Source organism: Leucoraja erinacea, chromosome 1, assembly GCF_028641065.1.
Source record: "Leucoraja erinacea ecotype New England chromosome 1, Leri_hhj_1, whole genome shotgun sequence".
Taxonomy (NCBI): Eukaryota; Metazoa; Chordata; class Chondrichthyes; order Rajiformes; family Rajidae; genus Leucoraja; species Leucoraja erinaceus.
Genome location: NC_073377.1, coordinates 71,043,478 through 71,065,474, shown reverse-complemented (window position 1 = coordinate 71,065,474; position 21,997 = coordinate 71,043,478). Strand labels below are relative to the sequence as shown.

The window sequence follows — 21,997 nt, the reverse complement described above, 5'->3', positions numbered from 1 at the left end:
CTCGAAACCCAGAAGCAAAAACGCAGAGATCGTCACATTTTTCGGTAGGGATTTAACTTATGATTTCAGAAATCCACTCCTCTATGGTTTTGTTCAATTATTTCCCCAGACTTTGAATAAAATTGGTCACAAAACATCAAACAATTTTAAAATCATACTGCTGCATGAGTCACAGTGCCACCTCACAGATGTCCAATTACAATGGATTTCATTTACATTATTGACATCACAATGGGACAGGTGTGGGAGATTGGAACCTTCACGTGGTCCCACGAAAATTAAAATGCTGCATGAGTCACAGTGCCACCTCACAGATGTACTATTACAATGGATCTCATTTACATATGATATCACAATGGGACAGGGGTGGGAGATCTCTCCCCCTCCCTCCCTTCCTTCCACCCCTGTGCCTTTCCCCCCACTCCACCTTCTCTCTCTACCCCCCTCCTTTCTCCCTCTCCTCTATCCTCCTCCACTCTCTCTCCACCTCTCCCCTCCCCATCTATTCTCCCCTCCCCCCCTCCCCTGCCCCACCCCTCTCTACCCCCTCACCCACCCTTCCCCCCCTCCCCACCATCCCTTCCCCCTCCCCCCTCTCCTCCCTTCCCCATCCTCATCCCCCTCTCTGTCCATTCCCCCTCCCCACTCTCTCCCATCTCCTCCCCCCCATCCCCCCCCCCCCCCCCCCCACCCTCCCTCTCCTCCTCCCCTCCACCCCCTCTGTCTCTCCCTCTCCCCATTCTCTCTCTGCCCTCACTCTCTACACCCCCTCCCCTCTCTAGACACGCCTGCGAGTTGGGGGCTATGCATCAGTGGATACGACAGTTATGGGGTAAAAGGAGCAAATTAATAATATTAATATAATATCAAGGCGGGTAGTTGGCGTGTGCGCGGGGTGGTAGTTAGTGTGTGTGATGCCACATGCCGCCCCCCCCGCCCCTCCCTGCAACCGCACATTGGGGGAACAGACCCAACGGGTCTGCACTTGGTCTAGTTTCCTTAAAACTATCTATCTATCTATCTATCTATCTATCTATCTATCTATCTATCTATCTATCTATCTATCTATCTATCTATCTATCTATCGATCTATCTATCCATAACTAAAACTCTGATCTTGTGCTCTTCTGGTTTGCAAGGTTTTTCTATTTGCACAAAAACGGTATGCGATAGCGCTACAGGTTTTCGCCAGGTTACTCACCGTCCACCTCTGCTGCGAGTGCAACAAGTTTTGTTCCAATGGTGGTATATTGTAAAAGTTAGCGAGGTTTAAAAATCTTAAAAAACGTGCCTCCACAGATTCCTTCATTCAGCGCCATGCGGATTGGTCTCTTCTCCTGTCAGTCAATGCCACGGCCAGGATGGCAATGCCCCTTCCTGCCCCACTGGCAGCGGCCTGTCCCACCTCACTCACAAACTCCTCTCTCCCCTCCTCACAGTAATTTGTCTATCGTCTCCCTCACCACCGGCGGCGGCTGCGTGGGGGGTTCAGTGGAGGCCCTGGTCCCGTCTCTCTCTCCCTCATCACTCACTCCTCTCCCCCGCCTTCTGTGGTAATGGTGGTTCCATCTACCAATCCCCCCGGGTGCGGTAACACACCCTCACGACCTTCTCGGAGAGATCTTCACCAGCCCACCATGATGAACACCAACTCCATCCCCCCGCCCCCCCCCCGGCCCAGCTGCGACAGTGTGCAGTCAGGCAGGTAGGTAGGTAGGCAGGGCGGAGATGGGCCGAGCGGCAGCAGCAGGCAAGTCCTCAGCGGGTTAGAAATCAGCACTAATAAAAATGTCACCAAGGTTGCACAAGTAGCTTTAGTAAGGCGGAAGCGAAACTCATTCAGGTTTCTTGCGTGGTTCAGTGAGTCTGATTGAATTGATTCTTTTACAGGTATAGGATTTGACCACTGTGATACACCTGGTGACCAAATTGGTTGTTAACTGTGAATGGACTATTCGTTAGGTATTGTAAATGACTTGTGCTCTTGCACTGCAGCAGAGTTGATGTCTTTGGGTAGAGGAGAAGAGCTGGGAAATAAATTATTTTGCAGTGTTGATAAACTAATCATTCCCCATTAACATCTCATTTATTTGACTCAAAACAGCCAACCACCTTAATTTCACACTGCGATACGGATGGCATTCAAAACGTTAATGCTGATTTTAGATATTAAAGCCGAATGTTGTGGCACATTTTGCAGTTTTTCCTTTAGTTCAAATGATAAAAAACAGAACTCCTATACTGCCACTAAACCGAAGGCTTGTTTGATAACATCAGTGGGCAACAGGCAGAATCAATAGAAAACTGCTAATTTGGGAAATCACCTAATACCTAAGGGCATTTATAACTCAATAAGATTTGGGATTTCATTATAAAGTTTAATCAAGAATTAATGAGAACATCTTATTTTTAAATCACTGACACAAAACAAGAAAGACATTAAATACTTACATCAAGAGTGTGTGCATTTAGAACCATAAGACCCATGTTTTTCGTCAGAAGTTTACATGCATACCCTTTTTAAAAAAACACAGCTATTAGCATCTGTTAAAAATAAATCAACGTATCTATTGTAAAGCTTTCACTGGAATACAGTTGTACAATTGTTGGTGCTATCTGTAATTCAGGCATTTCTTTCCAGCTATGCATTATTAAAACTCAGATGGAAATAACAGTGAATTATAAAATAATTTACTGATATACAATGAATAGACCCATTTTAAATGTCCAGATTTGAAGTAGAAGGTTTTATAAGGACTTCAATACTCAAGAATGTCTGTATTCTGTATCCTATCAGTTGTGTATGACCTTGGGGAAATCCGACTTTTTCTATATTCTCCATTACATTTTTAATACATTTTTCTAGACAGTAGTAATAATATTTTGTGGTAGTCATTAATGACAGATACAGTAAATATCCCACTAGTTTAATTATGGACAGTGTTAGGGTGAATATTCGATGAAACAAGAGTTATAACAAGTGTCTGCAGAGCAACACGATATGGGTTACTAGCAAAAACAGATGTTTCTGACTCCGAGAAATGGGCTCAAGGACAATTCACATGAACCAAAACCTTACGTAACCAGCCGACTGCCTGTAGTCCAATTTACAGGATCAATGCTGGAAAAACTAGCTTAGTCCAAATATACCATGAGCCAGTTTCAAACAGAATCTCTGAAACATTTGTAAGTACTATTTTTGTGTGCAGCCCCAATCTTTTAGCAGGAATGAAAATGATAAATGCAGTTGGGGAGATAAAATTAAATACATTTCCAGAAAGATTCAAAGAAAGACAAAAACCTTGATGCAACAAAATGTAGTTTACTGTACTATTAGATTTTTTTTTCATTAACTATGTTTTGGGTAATACACAACAGAAAGATATCCAAATTGTGCATTATCTGCAACTTCACATCTGAAAATCAAAAAGTTAATTTACAAAACAGGATATTAAAAAATTAAGCATGCTGACATGGGAGGAAGGATGTGGGAAAGTTGCTCAGGAACAATTTCAATATTATCTCACTTTTAGAAAGGACATGTGGATCTAATCTAGTATCATAAATTTGATGGCATTATTGTCACTGTTGCAAGCTACAAATTGAATTGGGAAATACTTGAGCATTGAAAGTTCAGTGAAGAGGCAACAGGCTGGTGACAGATGTCAATGGTGTGAGTTACTTGGAGGATTTGGAGTTATTCCAGTTTGTAAGGATGTGATTCCAGAATGTTTATGATTTAATTGGACATAAAATACAAGATAATTTGGATAAAATAAACCAAGAAATTTACTTTGAACTGAAGGCAAGGGCCCATATCATAAACACAAAATGCTGAGTAATTCAGCAGGACAGGCAGCATCACTGGAGAGAAGGAATGGGTGACGTTTCGGGTCCAGACCCTTCTTCTCGACCCAAAATGCCACCCATTCCTTTTCTCCGGAGATGCTGCCTTTCCCGCTGAGTTACTCCAGCATTTTGTGTCTATCTTCGGTTTAAACCAGCATCTGCAGTATCTTCCTACACAGCCCATATTATAAAATGTATGAAAAGTAACTTAAGCATAACAAACAGGAAACTTCTTTACACAGGCTGGTCAACACTTAAAATAGCATATTAACGGCAAGACTTGTGGATTTGGTCAAGCTTTGGCTCCTGAATGGGATGCCCAAACTCGCTGGTCCAGTACATTTATACTGAATGGCCATCAGGAATCAGCGGACGTTTTTAACAAAAATATATGACGGGTATTTTTATTACCCAGCAGATTACTTTAAGGAGTCTATTAAAGATAGCTGAAAGAGAATTAAATGTGTTTGTATTCCTTTAACAAAAAAGGATGTGTAATGGCACTAAGAATATCTATCCCAAGAATCTGTGATTATACTTGAAAGTAAACCTTTAAAGTATTTTCCAAAAGGCGAGAACCAGGGAGACATGGAGAAGCAGAAAGAATTGGGTTTAAGGACAGAAATGCCAAAAAACTAGGAGGGAAAAAGATAAATAGGCTAATTGACTTTTAGGCTTTATCTTGATGGGTTGGAATACTTAGGATGGAAGTTATTATAAAGCTATGCAGCGTTCTGATTACATTCCTGATTTTCATTTGTTAGTTTCTGACAAGTTAATGCTGCAACTTTTTTTTCACTCAAGAAATTGTTCCATTATTCAACCTGCTCTGACATAAATGGGAGCAGACTAGATTCCCCACTATTCACTCCATCTACACTTCATGCTTCCTCAGAAAAGCAGCCAATATAATCAAAGATATCCCACCCTCGTGTTTCCTTCTTGTCCCATCGGGAAAAAGTCACAAGAGCTGGAAAGCGCACACCACCACACTAAGGAACAGCTGATTCTGCTCTGTTATCAGGCTTCTGAATGGTTCATCCATAAACTAGGATATTGTCCATGTCACTACACCCCATTGCAGATAATGGACTTCACCTAAGGGACTGGTGCACTATAATTCTGCGAACTATATTCTGCACTCTGCCTTTTCCCTTCACTCTACCTCTTGTCCTTGGGTATGGCTTGATTGTATAGTAATATCTGAGTTGATTGGACAGCATGCAAAACAAAGCTTTTCACTGTACCTTGGTACATGTGACAATAATAAATAATAAACTAAACTAGAATATGCTTCTTCAACATAAACCTCAACAAATTCACCTGGAAGTTCAGACAATTTGCGATACAACACAGTAGTTAATAATTTACTTTGGTATGAGGCCTGGTCTCCTATATTGTTGCCATCTTTCAGGATACTTCAACAAACATAGCTGTAATCCTGTGCATTAAGTGTAGCCAGTTGGTGGAAAGTTTCTGTATGATAATAGTTACGAGGTCACAGAAATGGAATAACTGAATGGTTCTATGTGTTCTGTTCACTGTTCACACTGGCTCAATGCAAGATCAATTCAGCTTGTCCATCTTCCCATAACTGTGAATTCTCACTTAACTTGCTACTTTATGAACACTACTATTGACCCGGCATCCACTGCTACCTCAGTAATGTATTTCAGACTCTGAATACTCACAATGTGAACAACTTTTCACAATGTCCTCTTTGCTCTCATCCCCCGATCTTTATTCTTCTACCAAAGGGAACAATTTCTCTCTACTGCAAGTCCCTATGACTACATCATTCCAACAGGTCCCAAAGATCTTGGCACCATTTTTGATCAATTTTCCTCCCGGGATAAATAAAGTTCTATCGTATCCATATATCATAAGGCAAGCTATGTTCCGAGGCAGTTATGGTTGTGCAGCAGTTAGTGCTGCTGCTTTGCACTTCCCTGGACCCAAGTTTGAGCCTGACCTGGAATCTTGGCTCGCAGTGCTTCAGATTCCTCCGACATGATAAAATCATGCTGGTGGCAGCAACTGCAAATTAGCTCTTCTTGTGGGTTAATGGCATATAGATTTGAATGGAAGTTGATGGGCATGAGTGAGATAGAGTTGCACAAGAAGGGAACTCGTTCAATAGTTTCCCCGGGAGAAAGCCAAACGATCCATGTTGTTTGAAGCCCCAAGACCTGCCTCTCCTGTTGCTTCACACAGCCAAATTCCCTCATCTTGGAATTGCGTTGGCATTCTAAAGCCTTTGTAACCTTCCCGAGGTGTGGCCTCCAGAATTGGCCACAACTCCAGTTGTGGCCCAACCGTGTTTAGTAGAATTGCACCATTACTTGTTGTTCTTGCATTCTGCCTCTTGTTATAAAGATCAAATGTCTTCTTTAAAATCTAACTCTCAATCTGTTAAGCTACTTTTAATAAACTTTGAACTTACTTCCTTGGGTCCAATTCTTTACACCCCTTTTAGAATTGTGCCCTTTTGTTAACCTAGCCTCTTTTCATTCTACCTACCAAAATGTAAAACACCACATTTCTCAGTTCAAATTTCATCTGCCCCTATCATCCATACCACTGAATGCAAGATCATGAGACTGAAGTGTTAAGTTATTACAGATCAGTTTAATTTATTGTCTCGTGTACAGAGGTACAGTGAAAAGCTTATGTTACCTGCTAACAAGGCATGGAACACATCTGTGATTGGATTGGTCATTAACAAAATGGATCACAAGATCTGAAGAAAGGTCCAAACCCCTGACCACCAGGTGGCGCCAACAATGGCTGCCTCGCCAACAATCTGTGTGTCCTTTCCTTCTTTGTGTTTTAATTGTATGTGCTAAATGTATGTTTTTAGTGTTCTTTAGCTTATGTAGGGGGTGGGGGTTGGATATTTATCCAATCTCTTTCCTCGACGGCGATGCGATTTGTTTCCTTATCGTATCTCCGTCTGCACTGCGGCCAAACATCGAGGAGTTGCCGGCTTTTGCTGGAGACCGACTTTTGAAAGTTCCACCGCAGGGAGCCTACGGGACTTTAACATCGCAGAGCTCGCGATCCCTTTACCAGAGGTCGACCTCAGAGCTCCAACCGTGGGTGCTTGCGGACTTAACATCACAGAGCCCGTGGTCTCTAATCAGAGTCTGACTTCGGGAACTCCAAGCCGCGGGAGTTTTGACCATCCTGACGCAGGAGTTTTGATCGCCCCGGGCGCGGGAGCTTCAACTGCCCCGACGGATGGTTCAACTGCCTTGACCGTGGGAGAATAAAGAGGAAGAAGATTGCACTTTTTTGCCTTCCATCACAGTGAGGAATGTGGGGAATCCGCTGTGGTGGATAATTAAGTTAACTTTCATGTAGTTGTGTGACTTGTTGCTTCTTTTTTCGTATGGCTGTATGGTAATTCGCATATCACTGTACTTTAATTGGTACATTTGAAACATTTGAATCCCGAATCATCACCCTTCCCTTTTCTCCAGAGATGCTGCCTGACCCGCTGATTTACTCCAGTACTTCGTGTCTATCTTTGGATCAGAACTGCACTGTTCTTGCATTAACTCCTGAATCTGTGACACTCTCGGACACTCCTCCCACAAACAACAAAACTGTACAGGATGCTACTTTACCACAGTCTACAGCCTTTCCAAGATTTCTTTTCAAAATCAAGATTATTTTCTCCCCTTGCAGAAAGGAGCAAGCACTTTATCGAGCTTGTTTTGTCTTTGGACAGATACTTTCCTCCCCCGTTTTAAATTAAAACATGGAGAGACTTAAAATGAAAATATAGCACTTCGGTTTTCACATTTATCCAGTTCAGTCTTGTATAAGGACATGCATGCACAATTTAAAAACAACTTTCAGCGGAACACTATTAGATGTAACTCTACCTATATTAATAGCGGTTTCCTGTTTGTCCCCCGTCAGAACCCAAATTTTGATGTCTGCTTTGGATAATGTTTCTATAGTTTCAGGAACTTTGTCTTGTAGTCTATCTTCAATCGCTGTAGCTCCAAGCAATTGCAGGTTCTATTAAAATGACGAGAAGTAATTAGCAGCAGAACAAAAAGATAAGCTTGTCAAATGATTTATCTCAGAAGTTACTGCAGTAAGTGCAAACATATGGAATCAAGGTTTCTAATTTTCAGACGTGTATTTCACATCGCCAAACCTGACTTGTTTACCACCCATTTCATAACCAATGCTCATTGATTAGTTCCACTTAATACAAAGTACATATTTTACAGCAGTTGACTTGTCAAATTATCCTAAAAATGTAATAACAATTAATATTACCACCTATTAGTTTCATGCCCGTTATCGTGAGATAGTTTATTAGTTACAATGTCAAGAACCTGGATTGGAGGAAAAACCTTAAATGATTTGAAGGAATCAGTTTTTAGTCAGTTGTCATTTTTGAATGTTTCATCTGTAATGAACAATTACTTGTGGCTATCGTACTGCCTTTCAGATAACTAAACATCAATTCAAAACTTGAAGCAAAGTATTCATAACCTTCACTACACAGTGACTAAGATGACTCTCACCTCCTTCGTACAGTTGATATAAATGGGATTGTGGGTCCCTATCCTACCCCTTCCAAATTCCACAACCAGTTCCTTGGTTTTGCTGGTATTGAGAGCCAGGTTATTGTGCTGGCACCATTTGGTCAATCGGTCGATCTCACTTCTATACTCTGACAGGATCTATCGCAGTTGCTGCCTCAAAAAGGCTGCCAACATCATCAAGGGCCCACACCATCCTAGCCACACACTCATCTCTCTGCTGTCATCAGGTAGAAGGTACAGGAGCCTGAAATCTGGTACATCAAGGTTCAGGAACAGCTGCTTCCCCACAGCCATCAGGCTATTAAACTCGCCATCAAACAAACTCTGAACTATAACAGCCTATTGCTCTTTATCTGTTTATTTATGCATGTATATATTGTCTATGCTATATAGACACACTGAACTGTTCTGTATTTATGCTTACAATACTCTGTTGTGCTGCAGCAAGCAAGAATTTCATTGTTATATCTAGGACACATGACAATAAACTATCTTGACTTGACTTGGCGAGATAGCCATCTGTTGTTCATATCAACCATCTCTTTTCACTCCGCACTGGACTACATCAAAGTGCTCCGAGCTGGTCTTCATTCTACCGTCCGTAAACTTGAAGTGATACAAACCTCTGCCGCACCAATCCTTTCCATCCATTGCCTCCATGCATTTGGCCCTTAGTCATTTAAGATTTTCATATTTCATTTCAAATCACCCATGGTCTCACTAATTTTCTCCAATCCTAAAGTTCCAACATCTACGTTTTGCTTATCCTCAAAGTTAATTAAAATTATCAGTATGGACGGACATTTTCAGAATAATTTCTGAAGTTGTCAATACCCAATTGGATCCCGACTCAAAACTAATAATATTAGGAATATCAGAACAAAGCCTAAGACTTACAACAAACCAAAGAAACTTTCTTGATTATAGTATAATAACTGGGAAAAAATTAATATTAAAATTTTGGAAAGGTCCTATAACCCCCACAATTAAAATATAGATTATGGAAATATCGCAGACCTTACATTTGGAAAGGACTAGACGTCTTAATTGACAAACAAGAATTATTTGATAGAATATGGTCTCCATTTATTGATTTTATGAAAGGTGGGATAGGCGGCATCTCCGGAGAGAAAGAATGGATGACGTTTTGGGTCAGGTTCACTGCAGGTCGGGTCTCACTAACTTGATCTAGCTTTTTGAGGAGGTGAATGATGAAGAGAAGGTGGTGGATGTTGTCTGCATGGATTTTAGTAAGGTATTTGATAAAATTCCTCATGGTAGGCTGATCCAGAGTATTACGGTGCAGGGGATTAACAGTGACTTGGTATTTTGGATTCAGAAATGTCTTATTAATAGACAATATTCAGGCTGGAGGTCTGTGACCAGTGAAATTCAGTAGGGATCCGTGCTGGAACCTGTTGTTTGTGATATATATAAATGACTTGGACGCATATGTAGACAAAATTGGATGGCAAGTTTGCCGATGACCCCAAGATTGCTGGGGTTGTGGACTGTGAAGGCGGCTGTCAAAGTATACAGCGGAACATAGAACAGCTACAGAAGTGGGCAAATAAATGGCAGGAGGAGTTTAATCCAAGCAAGTGTGAGGTGTTGCACTTTGGGAGGTGGAATGTAAGGGGAAAATATACAATTAATGGCATGACCCTTAACAGCATAGATGGACAGGAGTCTTGGGCTTCAAGGCCCAAACTTCCTGACAGTGACAATGCAAGCATTTAGGATGGTAAAAGCGGCATATATTGTGCTTGCCGTCATTGGTTAGGGCTTTGTGTACACGGGTCAGGAAGTCATGATGCAGCCTTATAGGACTTTGCTTAGGCTGCATTTGGAGTATTGCGCACAGCTCTGGGCACCCCTTCACGAGAAGAATGTGGAGGTTATGGAAAGGATGCAGAGGAGGTTTACCAGAATGATGTCTTCAAGAAGGACCTGCAGATGCTGGAAGGTCGAAGGTACACAAAATCGCTGGAGAAACTCAGCAGGTGCAGCAGCATCTATGGAGCGAAGAAAATAGGCGACGTTTCGGGCCGAAACCCTTCTTCAGACTGATGGGGGGTGTGGGGGGAGAAGGAAGGAAAGAAAAAGGGGAGGAGGAGGAGCCCAAGGGCGGGGGGATGGGAGGAGACAGCTCGAGGGTTAAGGAAGGGGAGGAGACAGCAAGGGCTAGCAAAATTGGGAGAATTCAACATTCATGCCATCCGGATGCAAGCAACCCAGGCAGAATATGAGGTGCTGTTCCTCCAATTTTCGGTGTTGCTCACTCTGGCAATGGAGGAGACCCAGGATAGAGAGGTCGGATTGGGAATGGGAGGGGGAGTTGAAGTGCTGAGCCACCGGGAGTTCAGGTAGGTTATTGCGGACTGAGCCGAGGTGTTCGGCGAAACGATTGCCCAACCGCCGCTTAGTCTCCCCGATGTAAATCAGCTGACATCTAGAGCAGCGGATGCAGTAGATGAAGTTGGAGGAGATACAGGTGAACCTTTGTCGCACCTGGAACGACTGCTTGGGACCTTGAATGGAGTCGAGGGGGGAGGTGAAGGGACAGGTGTTGCATTTCTTGCGGTTGCAAAGGAAAGTGCCCGGGGAGGGGGTGGTACGGGAGGGAAGGGAAGAATTGACAAGGGAGTTGCGGAGGGAGCGGGCTTTGCGGAAGGCAGACATGGGGGGAGATGGGAAGATGTGGCGAGTGGTGGGGTCACGTTGGAGGTGGCGGAAATAGCGGAGGATTATGTGTTGTATTTGCCGTCTGGTGGGGTGAAAGGTGAGGACCAGGGGGACTCTGCCCTTGTTGCGGGTGCGGGGATGGGGAGAGAGAGCAGTGTTGCGGGGTATGGATGAGACCCTGGTGCGAGCCTCATCTATGGTGGCGGAGGGGAATCCCCGTTCCCTGAAGAACAAGGACATTTCCGATGCCCTGGTATGGAATGTCTCATCCTGGGAACAGATGCGGCGTAGGCAGAGGAATTGGGAGTAGGGGATGGAGTCTTTGCAGGGGGCAGGGTGGGAAGACGTGTAATCCAGATTTCTGACCGACATACACTACAAACCAACTGACTCACAGGCTATCTGGATTAATCTCCCTAATCAAATACTGGAGCACATAGCTTTAAGATGAGAGGGGTAAAGTTTAGAGGAGATGTGTGGTACAAGTTTTTATTTACACAGAGGGTGGTGAGTGCCTGGAACACGCTGCTGGATGTAGTGTTGGAGGAAGATACGAAGATATGATATGCCTGCCTTCATCAGTCGTGGCAGTGAGTACAAGAGTCGCGAGTCATGCTTGCAGCTTTTATGACTTTGGTTCGACCACATTTGGAGTATTGCGGCACTCTGGTTGCTCAATTATAGGAACAATGGGAAAAGGGAGTTTACTGTGCTGTGTTGTTCTTGGTTCCATACAAGCCTGGAACTTCCACAACAACGGGGCAGTCACATGGGTTTAAAATTCATAAGGTCATAGGTGATAGGAGCAGAATTAGGCCATTTGGCCCATCAGGCCTACCCCACCATTCAATCATGACTGATCTATCTCTCCCTCCTAACCCCATTCTTCTGCCTTCTCCACATAACCATTGACACCCGTATTAATTGAGACTATCTCTGCCTTAAAAATATCCATTGGCTTATGTCAAGTTTGTGTAATCTGTACAAATAAGAAGAATGCCGACTACATAAAACTGACTGTGGTCGAAACAGCACAAGGACCGCTGTGGCTCAGGAGTGAGTTGATGACCAAAGGTTTCCCTCAGTGTTTATGACCCTCCGTTTAAAGGCAATCACGCCTTTTACACCACATTTGAAATGACACATGCTTATTATACATTTTTTAAATGATAACCATAATAAGAATTTGACTGGGTTAAATTAACAAAACCATGGTTCTATTTAGTATACAAGTCATTTTTCATATGTTTACAATCATATTACTCAGAGTGTCTAAATTTAGTTTTTTGGCTGAAAAATAATTTTAGAACAATCAACTCTGTAAACCACATTAAAACTGAAATTAATGTACTATAGTTATAATTAACATCATTTAACTTTACAATATGAGGCATGTCTTTGGCTTTGGCCTTGGTTGCTGAAGAACTGCTCCTATCTGCTGTAAACCCAATATTTATGGTAATGACCTCAGTTCATGAACACAACTCACAGCTATGAGGTCAAAGGCAGACTGAAAGAAAATAAAACTTCTGAAAGCTGAAATAAGACCAAGCAAAAACATGCGTCAAGCCCCTGTCCCACTTAGGAGACTGAAACAGCAACCTCGTGACCTTGCCCGCCACCCAAGGTTTCCATCAGCTCACAGGAGGTTTTGGTCACTCTCCCTAATGGTCGAAAGTGGTTTCCGTGTGGTCGAGGTTTCATCTAGGTTGCTGCTATTTTTTCATCATGTTTAATACCGGCCTCGACTAAAAATAGGTCGCCATTTTAAAAATCGACAATTTTTTAGTCGCAGGTCTAGTTGAAGCCGTTTTTTTTCATAGTCGAGGAAGGTTTTCAACACATGCGTGGGAGGTGGCAGGTCACTTCGACCTTGATTTTTTTTTGGGTGGCGGGCAAGGTTACCAGAGGTTGCTGTTTAGGTCTCCTAAGTGAAACAGGGGCTTATGCAAGCATGAATATCCCAATTTAGGAATGTGTTGAAGGCTGCTCAATACCAAGTGAGAATGATAAATTTAATGGAAGATGCATTTAATGGAAGGTGCAAACTAACCTAATGCTTTGACAGACGTCTGTGGAAATGATTATTTCCACTCGTGTTCGATCAACTCAGTTCCAACATAAATCGTTTTTTTACCTAGAACTGGAAAATCTGTACCATTTATGTTGCAATACTGCCACCTGCTGGCAGATTAACAACTGGCAGTGTTGTGTAGTTTTATTCATAGAAACATAGAAAATAGGTGCAGGAGTAGGCCATTCGGCCCTTCGAGCCTGCACCGCCATTCAATATGATCATGGCTGATCATCCAATTCCATCTACATCCTCCTTTAATAGCCATGAATACAAGGTTGGGAACACTGGATGCACATTTATTCTAGTACAAACAATAATAGCGGGAAAATACTTAACACATGTATAACAATCCTATTAGGTTGGGTTATGATTTGTAAAATTATAGCCTTTTTCCACCAACACCTTAGAAACATAGAAAATAGGTGCAGGAGTAGGCCATTCAGCCCTTCGAGCCAGCACCGCCATTCAATATGATCATGGGCGATCATCCAAAATCAGTACCCGGTTCCTGTTTTTTCCCCTTATCCCTTGATTCCATTAGCCCTAAGAGCTAAATCTAATTCTACATTAATATTTAAATAAATGTTTGAACTGCCACCTAGAATCAGGGCACACATTGCCTTAAATTGGTTAACGCAATGCTAAATCCTTCATGAAGTATTACCAACTTAAAGGAAGTTATTTTGCCCAAAGCTCATTATTTGTCACTATCACATCCTTTATTTATCTGTACCCTGTTCTGATTAGAAATAAAAAAAGTTATTTATTTTTCATTCTTCAGTGTAAATTCAATATGAATTTGTTCAGAGTACATTGGAAAACACACAATTTAATATATATATCAGTCCAAATATTAAACTGTGTATAACATATAGTAGATTGAACATTTTCTTTCAAACTTGATGTGCATTTTTGAAATGTTTTTTTCAAATTATTTACCTCTTTCAACAAACAATACAGTGACTCTTGCTATGTAGAACTAAAAATGGAATTTTTAACCAGCTCAATCTCAAATTGTTTTTTGTTGCAGGCTACATGGACTCGTATTTCAAAAGAACTACAAACAGAAACTATTCCTCAATTTCTTCTGACTTTGGACTATTAAAAAATGTGCTCTTGTTATTCTTGTAAGCACCACTTCTCACATGTTGAATCCTGTAATTCTCAGCCATTCCACACTCTGTTCATGAATTTGATCCATAGCATCCACGACTACACTCTAGCAGGCCAGGGATCAGTGCTTCACACCGTAACCCGGTCCGCCAGGTCAGATCCCCATTGACCATCAAACAAATGGAAACGCAAATCATTATTTTAGTCATTATTTCATTTTTACTGTACTTTAATTACTTGTTTGTTGCATTTTGATGATTAGAGTCAGCTCATTAATTCCGATCAAAGTAATGAGGTTATCAGAATGATTTTTGCACAGGGACCGAAAGAAACATTGTTTCCAACAATGATGCACTATTTAATTTTTGTACATAGCAACAGCATGGATAATGAATTCTAGATTTTGCAAACAGAACTGTCAGATTAGATCAGTGCAGAATCTGTACAATTAAATGAAAGAACAAGATAGTGTGAATCGCAGATTCTTGAAGTGTCCAAAAAAACAAAAAGGGAAGTTGAGAATTTCAAACACGCTTTTAATTAGCCAGAAGCTATTTTTAACAAGCAGCCATGCCTCTCAATGATTTTCTGAGGAATAGGTAGTCTGATTAATACTGCTCTTTCTCACTTTTTAGGATCCTTGGAATATAAGCACAAACAACAGCCTTCAACAAGAACCCAATCGGTTCATCTGCAGTGGGAGGCAGAGTGTCAGGTGGAGAGTCCTTTACGTGGCATGACCATAGTTGACATTGATAGCACTTTTGAAAAATGTGCTGTATAGATTATCCTGTACAAATTCACCAATAAAAAAAACTAACTTTGTTAACTGAATTTCACGACATTTTCATGACCAACATCAGTATGATATGGTCAAAGCTCATTTTTAGTTGCATAAATCAATCATTGATCAGTTACGATATTATGTTCCCCAAACAACAACAGAACCTTTGATGTGATGGATGAAGTTAGAACATGTTTTATCCAATAACCACAGTGACACAAAGCTGAAACGCTCAGTTAGAATTACTCATTGCTTATGGGTACCCCATCAACTAAAGGTATGCTCTCCAAAAAGAGTATTCTCTTCATGACGCAAAGCTTTTGAATTTTGCCTGAAATACTTACTTTTTCAATCAGTTCATAACTCTCTTCCAGCTTCAGTATCCTGTTCTGCAATGCAGTAGAAGCCCGCTGGTAAACCTCCAACCAATCTTGGTACATCATCTCTGAAATGTCGGCAACCGTGAAGCACAAGGTTCTTAAACCTGAAACAATAAAAAACATTGTTATTACGCATTGTATTTGTGTTGGAGACTACATATCCTTTGGCATACTAAGGCGTGGGACCAAATAATTGCAAGGATTTAATTTAAGTGACGCCCACCTCAAAATGCTTTTAAAACATCAAAATCAATTAAGTTAACATTGAACAGTACCTCACAAGAACATGCCCTTTGGTCCACCTGCCTGTAGATGGTCCATATCCTTCCATTCCTTGTTCATGAGTCTGTCTAAATGCTTCTTAAACATTGCTTTCATATCTGCTTCCACCACTTTCACTGACAGCACGTTCCAGGCACCCTCAGCTCTCTGTGCAAAATAAAACTTGCTTTGCATATCTCCTTCATACTTTTCCCCCCCTCTCACCTTGAGTATTTGAATTTCCCACTCACTTAAAACTGTCTAAAAATGTTAACGGTTAACAAGCTCGACGCAGAAGTCCATCTGTTTCGACAATACTCATTTGTTACATTTGTGCAAGAGATTTCTATTGTGAAAATTCACATCTTGGGAAGTCGCTTGTATTACCAGATAAACATCACTTCTGATAATGCCATCAGTAAAATTGAACATTTACAGTTGCCAAGTATAAAAAAAGGCAATGCAGCAGTTCTCAGCAAGTAAATCCTGCTAATTGGCAGAATATTAAGAGGAAAGATGAGACCACAGCATGAATATCCAAAGCTGCCACTTCATATTTTTACAGATGAGTGCTTGTACTTAATCTTTCATCATAGAAACATAGAAAATAAGTGCAGGAGCAGGCCATTCGGCCCTTCGAGCCTGCACCGCCATTCAATATGATCATGGCTGATCATCCAACTCAGTATCCTGTTCCTGCCTTCTCTCCATACCCCCTGATCCCTTTAGCCACAAGGGCCACATCTAACTCCCTCTTAAATATAGCCAATGAACTGGCCTCAACTACCTTCTGAGGCAGAGAATTCCAGAGATTCACCACTCGCTGTTTGAACAATGTTTTTCTCATCTCGGTCCTAAAGAATTTCCCCCTTATCCTTAAACTATGACCCCTTGTTCTGGACTTCCCCAACATCGGGAACAGTCTTCCTGCATCTAGCCTGTCCAACCCCTTAAGAATTTTGTAAGTTTCTATAAGATCCCCCCTCAATCTTCTAAATTCTAGCGAATACAAACCAAGTCTATCCAGTCTTTCTTGATATGAAAGTCCTGACGTCCCAGGAATCAGTCTGGTGAACCTTCTCTGTACTCCCTCTATGGCAAGAATGTATTTCCTCAGATTAGGAGACCAAAACTGTACGCAATTCTGCCAGATCAAGGAATATTTACACTTTCCAGCCTTAAAGCTATTTATTTTACACCCCACAAAGTCTGCACTGGTACTGCCGTTCCTTTTGGGTTCACACAGCTGTAAGCAGAAGGCATTAATACCATCAGTCCCAACGGTGGCAGGATGCATTAATACCATCAGTTCCAACAAGACTTCCTGAATGTTTACATATGGTAAATGTCACAAGAACAGTCACCTGGGAACTGCCAATACAACCAAAACTTTCTCGCACCATACAACTAGCCTCAATGCCAGACAACACTGTCTGTTTTTTGCTTTGCATTTATATTTGAACATTTGCAAAACAGGACCATGCTACAAACATTTCTAATTGGTTTACCACAAATCCTTAACTTTGAAATCTGAATGAGCATGTTTTGCATTTGTTTTGCTGCCACTTTTTGTGTAATGAATACAAATGACTGACGCTGAGTAGGTTTGCCTACTTTCCTTTACATCTCAGGGAAATTCCATTGGGCAGCCTCGCCAGCAGTTTGTCTGTCATTTCACCTTTTGTTATTTTTAGTGTGTCAAACAGTATTTTTTTTGGAGGTTTCTTAGTCTTTTTTTATGTGGGGGGTGAGGGGGCGGGGGGGAAGAGGGGAAACCATTTTGTCAGTCACTTCCTGGTCGAGGATGCAATTATTCTCCCAGTTGCTTATTCTCCCAGTTGCATCTTCGCACCCCCTCACGGCCTACCAACTAAATTAGCGCGGCCTTTCTTGCCCGAGACCAGCCAAAGCTTCAACAGTGGCGCAGCACTGAATTCCATTGCGGAGCGGGACGATGCCTTACCGGGGATCGCCTGTGTTGGAGCTCCGGAGCGTTGGGCCTGCTGATTAACACCATGGAGCTGTGGTATGCGGAGCTTCTAGCTGCGCTGACTTTAACATCGTTCGGTGCTGATTTTAACATCGCGGAGTCCTGGGGTCTTTTGCGGAGGGTCGCCAGCGTTGAATCTCCATCCAACTCGGCCTGTGGACTTCGGGAGCCGCGGTATCCGGTAGGAAGCGACCGATTCGGAAACTCCAAGAGTGTTCTCCGTTCCGACGTCGGAGTTCCGATCATCCCGGCAAGAGGGCCTGAACATCTGGCCGTCCTAGCGGCGACTGCGAGGGTTCAAAGGCCCCGACCACACGTGAACAAAGAAGAAGAACTTTATTGCCTTCCCTCACAGTAATTCTGCTGTGTGGGGAAGTTCCATCGTGTATTGTGTTCTTTTATTCGTATGGCTGTATGGTAATTCAAATCTCACTGTACCAATTGGTGCATGTGACAATAAATGTAACTTGAACATGAAAATTCATGTTGTTAAATTGTTGTAGCTGAAGGGAGACATATCAATAATTCCAATTTGCCACAGGTTTTGCAAAGGCAAACTGAGTGAACTTGAACTCAGTTTTATACAAAATTCAAAAGGGATTGCAGCATTAGTACGAGGTATAAAGATGACTGGCAATAAGTTATAGATTAACATGACAATTGATTCGTACATGTTCGAATACTGGGTTTAATGTGAACATCACCCTATAGACCCCAACAGTATAGGGCACGCTGTGTGGATCTGGTAGGGTCGCCAGTTCTGAACATTGGAAATGCTTTGTAGAACCAAGGAACTGGAGATGCTGGTTTTCAAACAAAAAAGACACAGCTGGAGTAACTCAGTGGGTCAGGTAGCAACACGGACAGGTGACATTTCACCTTCTTCAATTCTGCCCAAAATATCTCCTATTCCTGTTCTCGAGGGATGCTACCTGACCTGCCGAATCTCTCTGGCACATTGTATCTTTTATTGGTAATGCTTTAGTTGTATTTGCTTTTAAGCCATATAAAAGAGATAACAAGAAATTTTCGGGAAAGTAAATATATATTTTTTTATCAGAGTAATTCCAAGTTTTGGAGTTATGATCTTTTGCATTATTCAATTAATTCTACCCAGTTTTCACCAGTACTAGAGCAGAACCTCCAGGCTTTCATCTAAAAAAGACACAAATTGCTGGAGTAATTCAGCAGATCTGAGGTATTAATGGTTAGGTGATGTTTCGATTTGGAGCCCTTTAGATGCTGCCTGACCCGTCAATATATTCCAGCTCTTCGCTAAAGATTCCAGCATCTGCAGTTCTTTTGTTTCTCCATCTTTTAGAAATGGTAGGTTTCCATTAAAATACTGATCCATACTGCTTTATACAAACCTTCCGTAGCAAACTGTTCTAAATGTTTCAAAGTGATGTCCCTGTATCGCGAGCTCTCTGACAACCGTTCATAGATAACTGTATCCTGCAAAACATATTCCAAAACACAATCCATCATTTAATTTTTATATTACTCTACTCCAGATCACACATCATTATAGGAGGCACATGAGGGGTGTTACTATTGCCTGCACCTACCGATCAGTGGGATCTAAGAACAGATATAGAACATGATTGCTTAGAAATTAATGCTGAGCTCCTTCAATTGAAGATTTTTCTTCAAAACATACACCCGCCTCCAGCAACACCTGTTATAAAGACATGATGTCTTGCGGCAAAGGTTATCAGAGCAAAGGACCTGACTAGTGAAGGCTGAATGTATCCCAGAGGGAACAGCCCCCTGGAGAGTCTGGCCCTGCATCTATGCTGCCCTTCAGGCAACACTTCATAAAGTACATTGTAATAAAACACATAAATGGTAACATTTAGAACAGAGTTCACAGCGAATAGTTATTTCCTCAAGTAAAATTGATATATTACAGAATAGTAACGGGCATAATTGCAAGCGATTCGCACACTGAAAGTTATTTCTTACCAGAACAGTACAAGAAGTGAAACTCAGCTCCTGGAGTTCAATCACCAAATTAGGTATGTCTACTAATAACTCTATTCACAACACCAGAACAGTTTGCCAATAACACTGCATTGATTAAATACAAGTATATTGGTACACATTTACAATGTGCAGCTTGTTTTGCACGGTGAAAAATAGACTGAAAGTAGTCCATCCTTAAGAGCAGAGTAAGGAAATCACAAACAACAATAATTCAGAATAATCCAAGTTCACAAAACTTCCGTGAAGATTAGTGAGGACTCACCGCTCCTTTACAGTAAAGTCGCAGCTTTCCTGCTGGTGTACGGACGATCACAGACATGCGCTTTCTGTTGCTGAAGGAGAACAGGCCACAAACAAGATTAGTCCTTTGTAACAGGATTCAAAACCAATCTCATAACTCAATTTTTGAAGAAAAATGGGACAACGGTCCATCAGCTTGTCATAAGTAATAGTGCCAGGCAGCTTAAACAGAGTTAAAAAGTCACATCTAATGCTACCAGAACAAATTAATAAAGGCACTTGACAGCCTGCTTAACAATTTTAGAACTTGCACTTCAATCAGGCATTTTCTGAGTAATTCCATTGCCTCTGAAAATGTATTTCTGTATTTGCCCTTCGTCAACTCATATTACATTTCCCATTATCTCATGCCCTTAAAGTCTCTCCTCCCTCCCTGTCCATGATCTCCCATATGCATCCCTACCATACCACCTCAAAAATAATTCTAAATGTCCTACAGTTTAGATTAATGACAATTGGCCCAAATCTCAATTTGCTGCAGCAAGACATCACATGAAAATTGTCAATCAGCTCTAAAATTTCCACCATCATTAGCTGCTGAATGTGCGAGCTGTTAATGCTACAGCAATTGGAAATTGGGCATATCCTCAATGATAAATAGTGGCTGGACTACAGGGGAAGATAAAGTTGTGAGATTTCATGTCGAATCAGACATGGAAATAAAGATAGTGATGCAATGAGCAGATTTAAGGGCCTGTCCCACTTACGCAATTTTTTCGGCGACTGCCGGTACCCGTCATAGTTGCAGCAGGTCGCGGAACATGTTGAAAATCCAGTGGCGACCAAAGGTCTTTTGGGCGACTCTTTAGGTGACTACTCACGACCATACATGCGACATGTGGCGGGGTGACACATGTGTGGTTTTAAGTAGTCGCCCAAAGAGTCGTACCTTTTTCTAGTCGCCGCTGGATTTTCAACATGTTGAAAATTTTCGGTGACCTGCTGCGACTTTGACGGGTGCTGGCAGTCGCCAACAAAAATTGCGTAAGTGGGACAGGCCCTAAGAGAGAGGAAGTGACAGAATTAAAATCTCCAAAATCTATTCAAAACATTAAAATTGGAATAGTTTATCTTTAATGCCCCCCAAAAATGTTTGCCAGTAATTAACAGAAATGTTACTGAATTGGTGGGGTGGAGTGGTTATGCTTGTAAATATTAAGCATTTGCTTCTGGCTTAACTTGCTCCTTCACAAATGCAACAACTTAGCTGTATCTAAGGATGTCAGGGGCAAATCTTCACAAAGTTAACACAAGGAGACTATATCAGACTTTTTGAACAAGTAACATTTACACTTACATAATAGCAACAAGCTTCTTATGCCTCATTACAATATCTAGCACCAATGCTATCCTGCATGCTGAGTTCTTCCAGATTTCATCATTACCATTACCAACGGGCAATCATTGTTTTCCAGTGGGCAAAGCAGGTGTGGCGAGAGATAGTGAGTTCAGGTAAATCAGCATGATGAAAGGACATTCATATAATACATTGACATTGACCTCCAAAGCACTGTACTGATAACAAAATGCGGCTCTTGTAAGAATGACAGGTCATTTCCACTCAGCAATGTGCCGATCAGATAAACAATCCTTCAGCAGTTTATCTTTTGCTCAAGATGTGCTCAGCATCTGCAAGTCTCTTTAGATATCTGCAGATAAGTAATCCTGACTTCAGAAGCTGTCTATGTGGACCTTGCATGTCTCCCGTTTATCAGAGACACAATGAAGGTAGATGGGGATGCGGAACACCAGCCTTTCCAGAAGGCATAACGTCCAAGTGCAGAATGCTCTCAATACTGCACTGGGAAGGTTGGCCGAGATATGTGTCAGAAAAACATGAGTGGACCTTAAACCCTCTGATGTTGAGGATGTGATCCACTGACACTTCCACACAAGGAAGTTATGGTTACAATCACAATGCATGTAAGAAGTAAGCAATCTCTTATCCATTGATTGAATCATGAAATGTGCGACTTTCTTATGTGATCCCTGCAGCGGACATGA

General features: G+C 41.7%; 1 protein-coding gene across 4 annotated transcripts in view; it reads right to left on the bottom strand.

The window, feature by feature from the left end:
• The window catches only part of atp8a1 (ATPase phospholipid transporting 8A1), a 301,017-nt gene that overhangs the window by 106,753 nt on the left and 172,267 nt on the right, over positions 1 to 21,997 (bottom strand). For all 4 annotated transcript variants that reach the window (XM_055636910.1, XM_055636888.1, XM_055636895.1 and 1 more), the window contains 5 exons: positions 19,956 to 20,025; positions 19,078 to 19,162; positions 15,421 to 15,560; positions 7,740 to 7,878; positions 2,452 to 2,516 (listed from right to left, as the gene is read on the bottom strand). In XM_055636910.1, the coding sequence (XP_055492885.1) occupies positions 2,452 to 2,516; positions 7,740 to 7,878; positions 15,421 to 15,560; positions 19,078 to 19,162; positions 19,956 to 20,025 (499 nt within the window). The remainder of the gene's footprint in view (positions 1 to 2,451; positions 2,517 to 7,739; positions 7,879 to 15,420; positions 15,561 to 19,077; positions 19,163 to 19,955; positions 20,026 to 21,997) is intronic.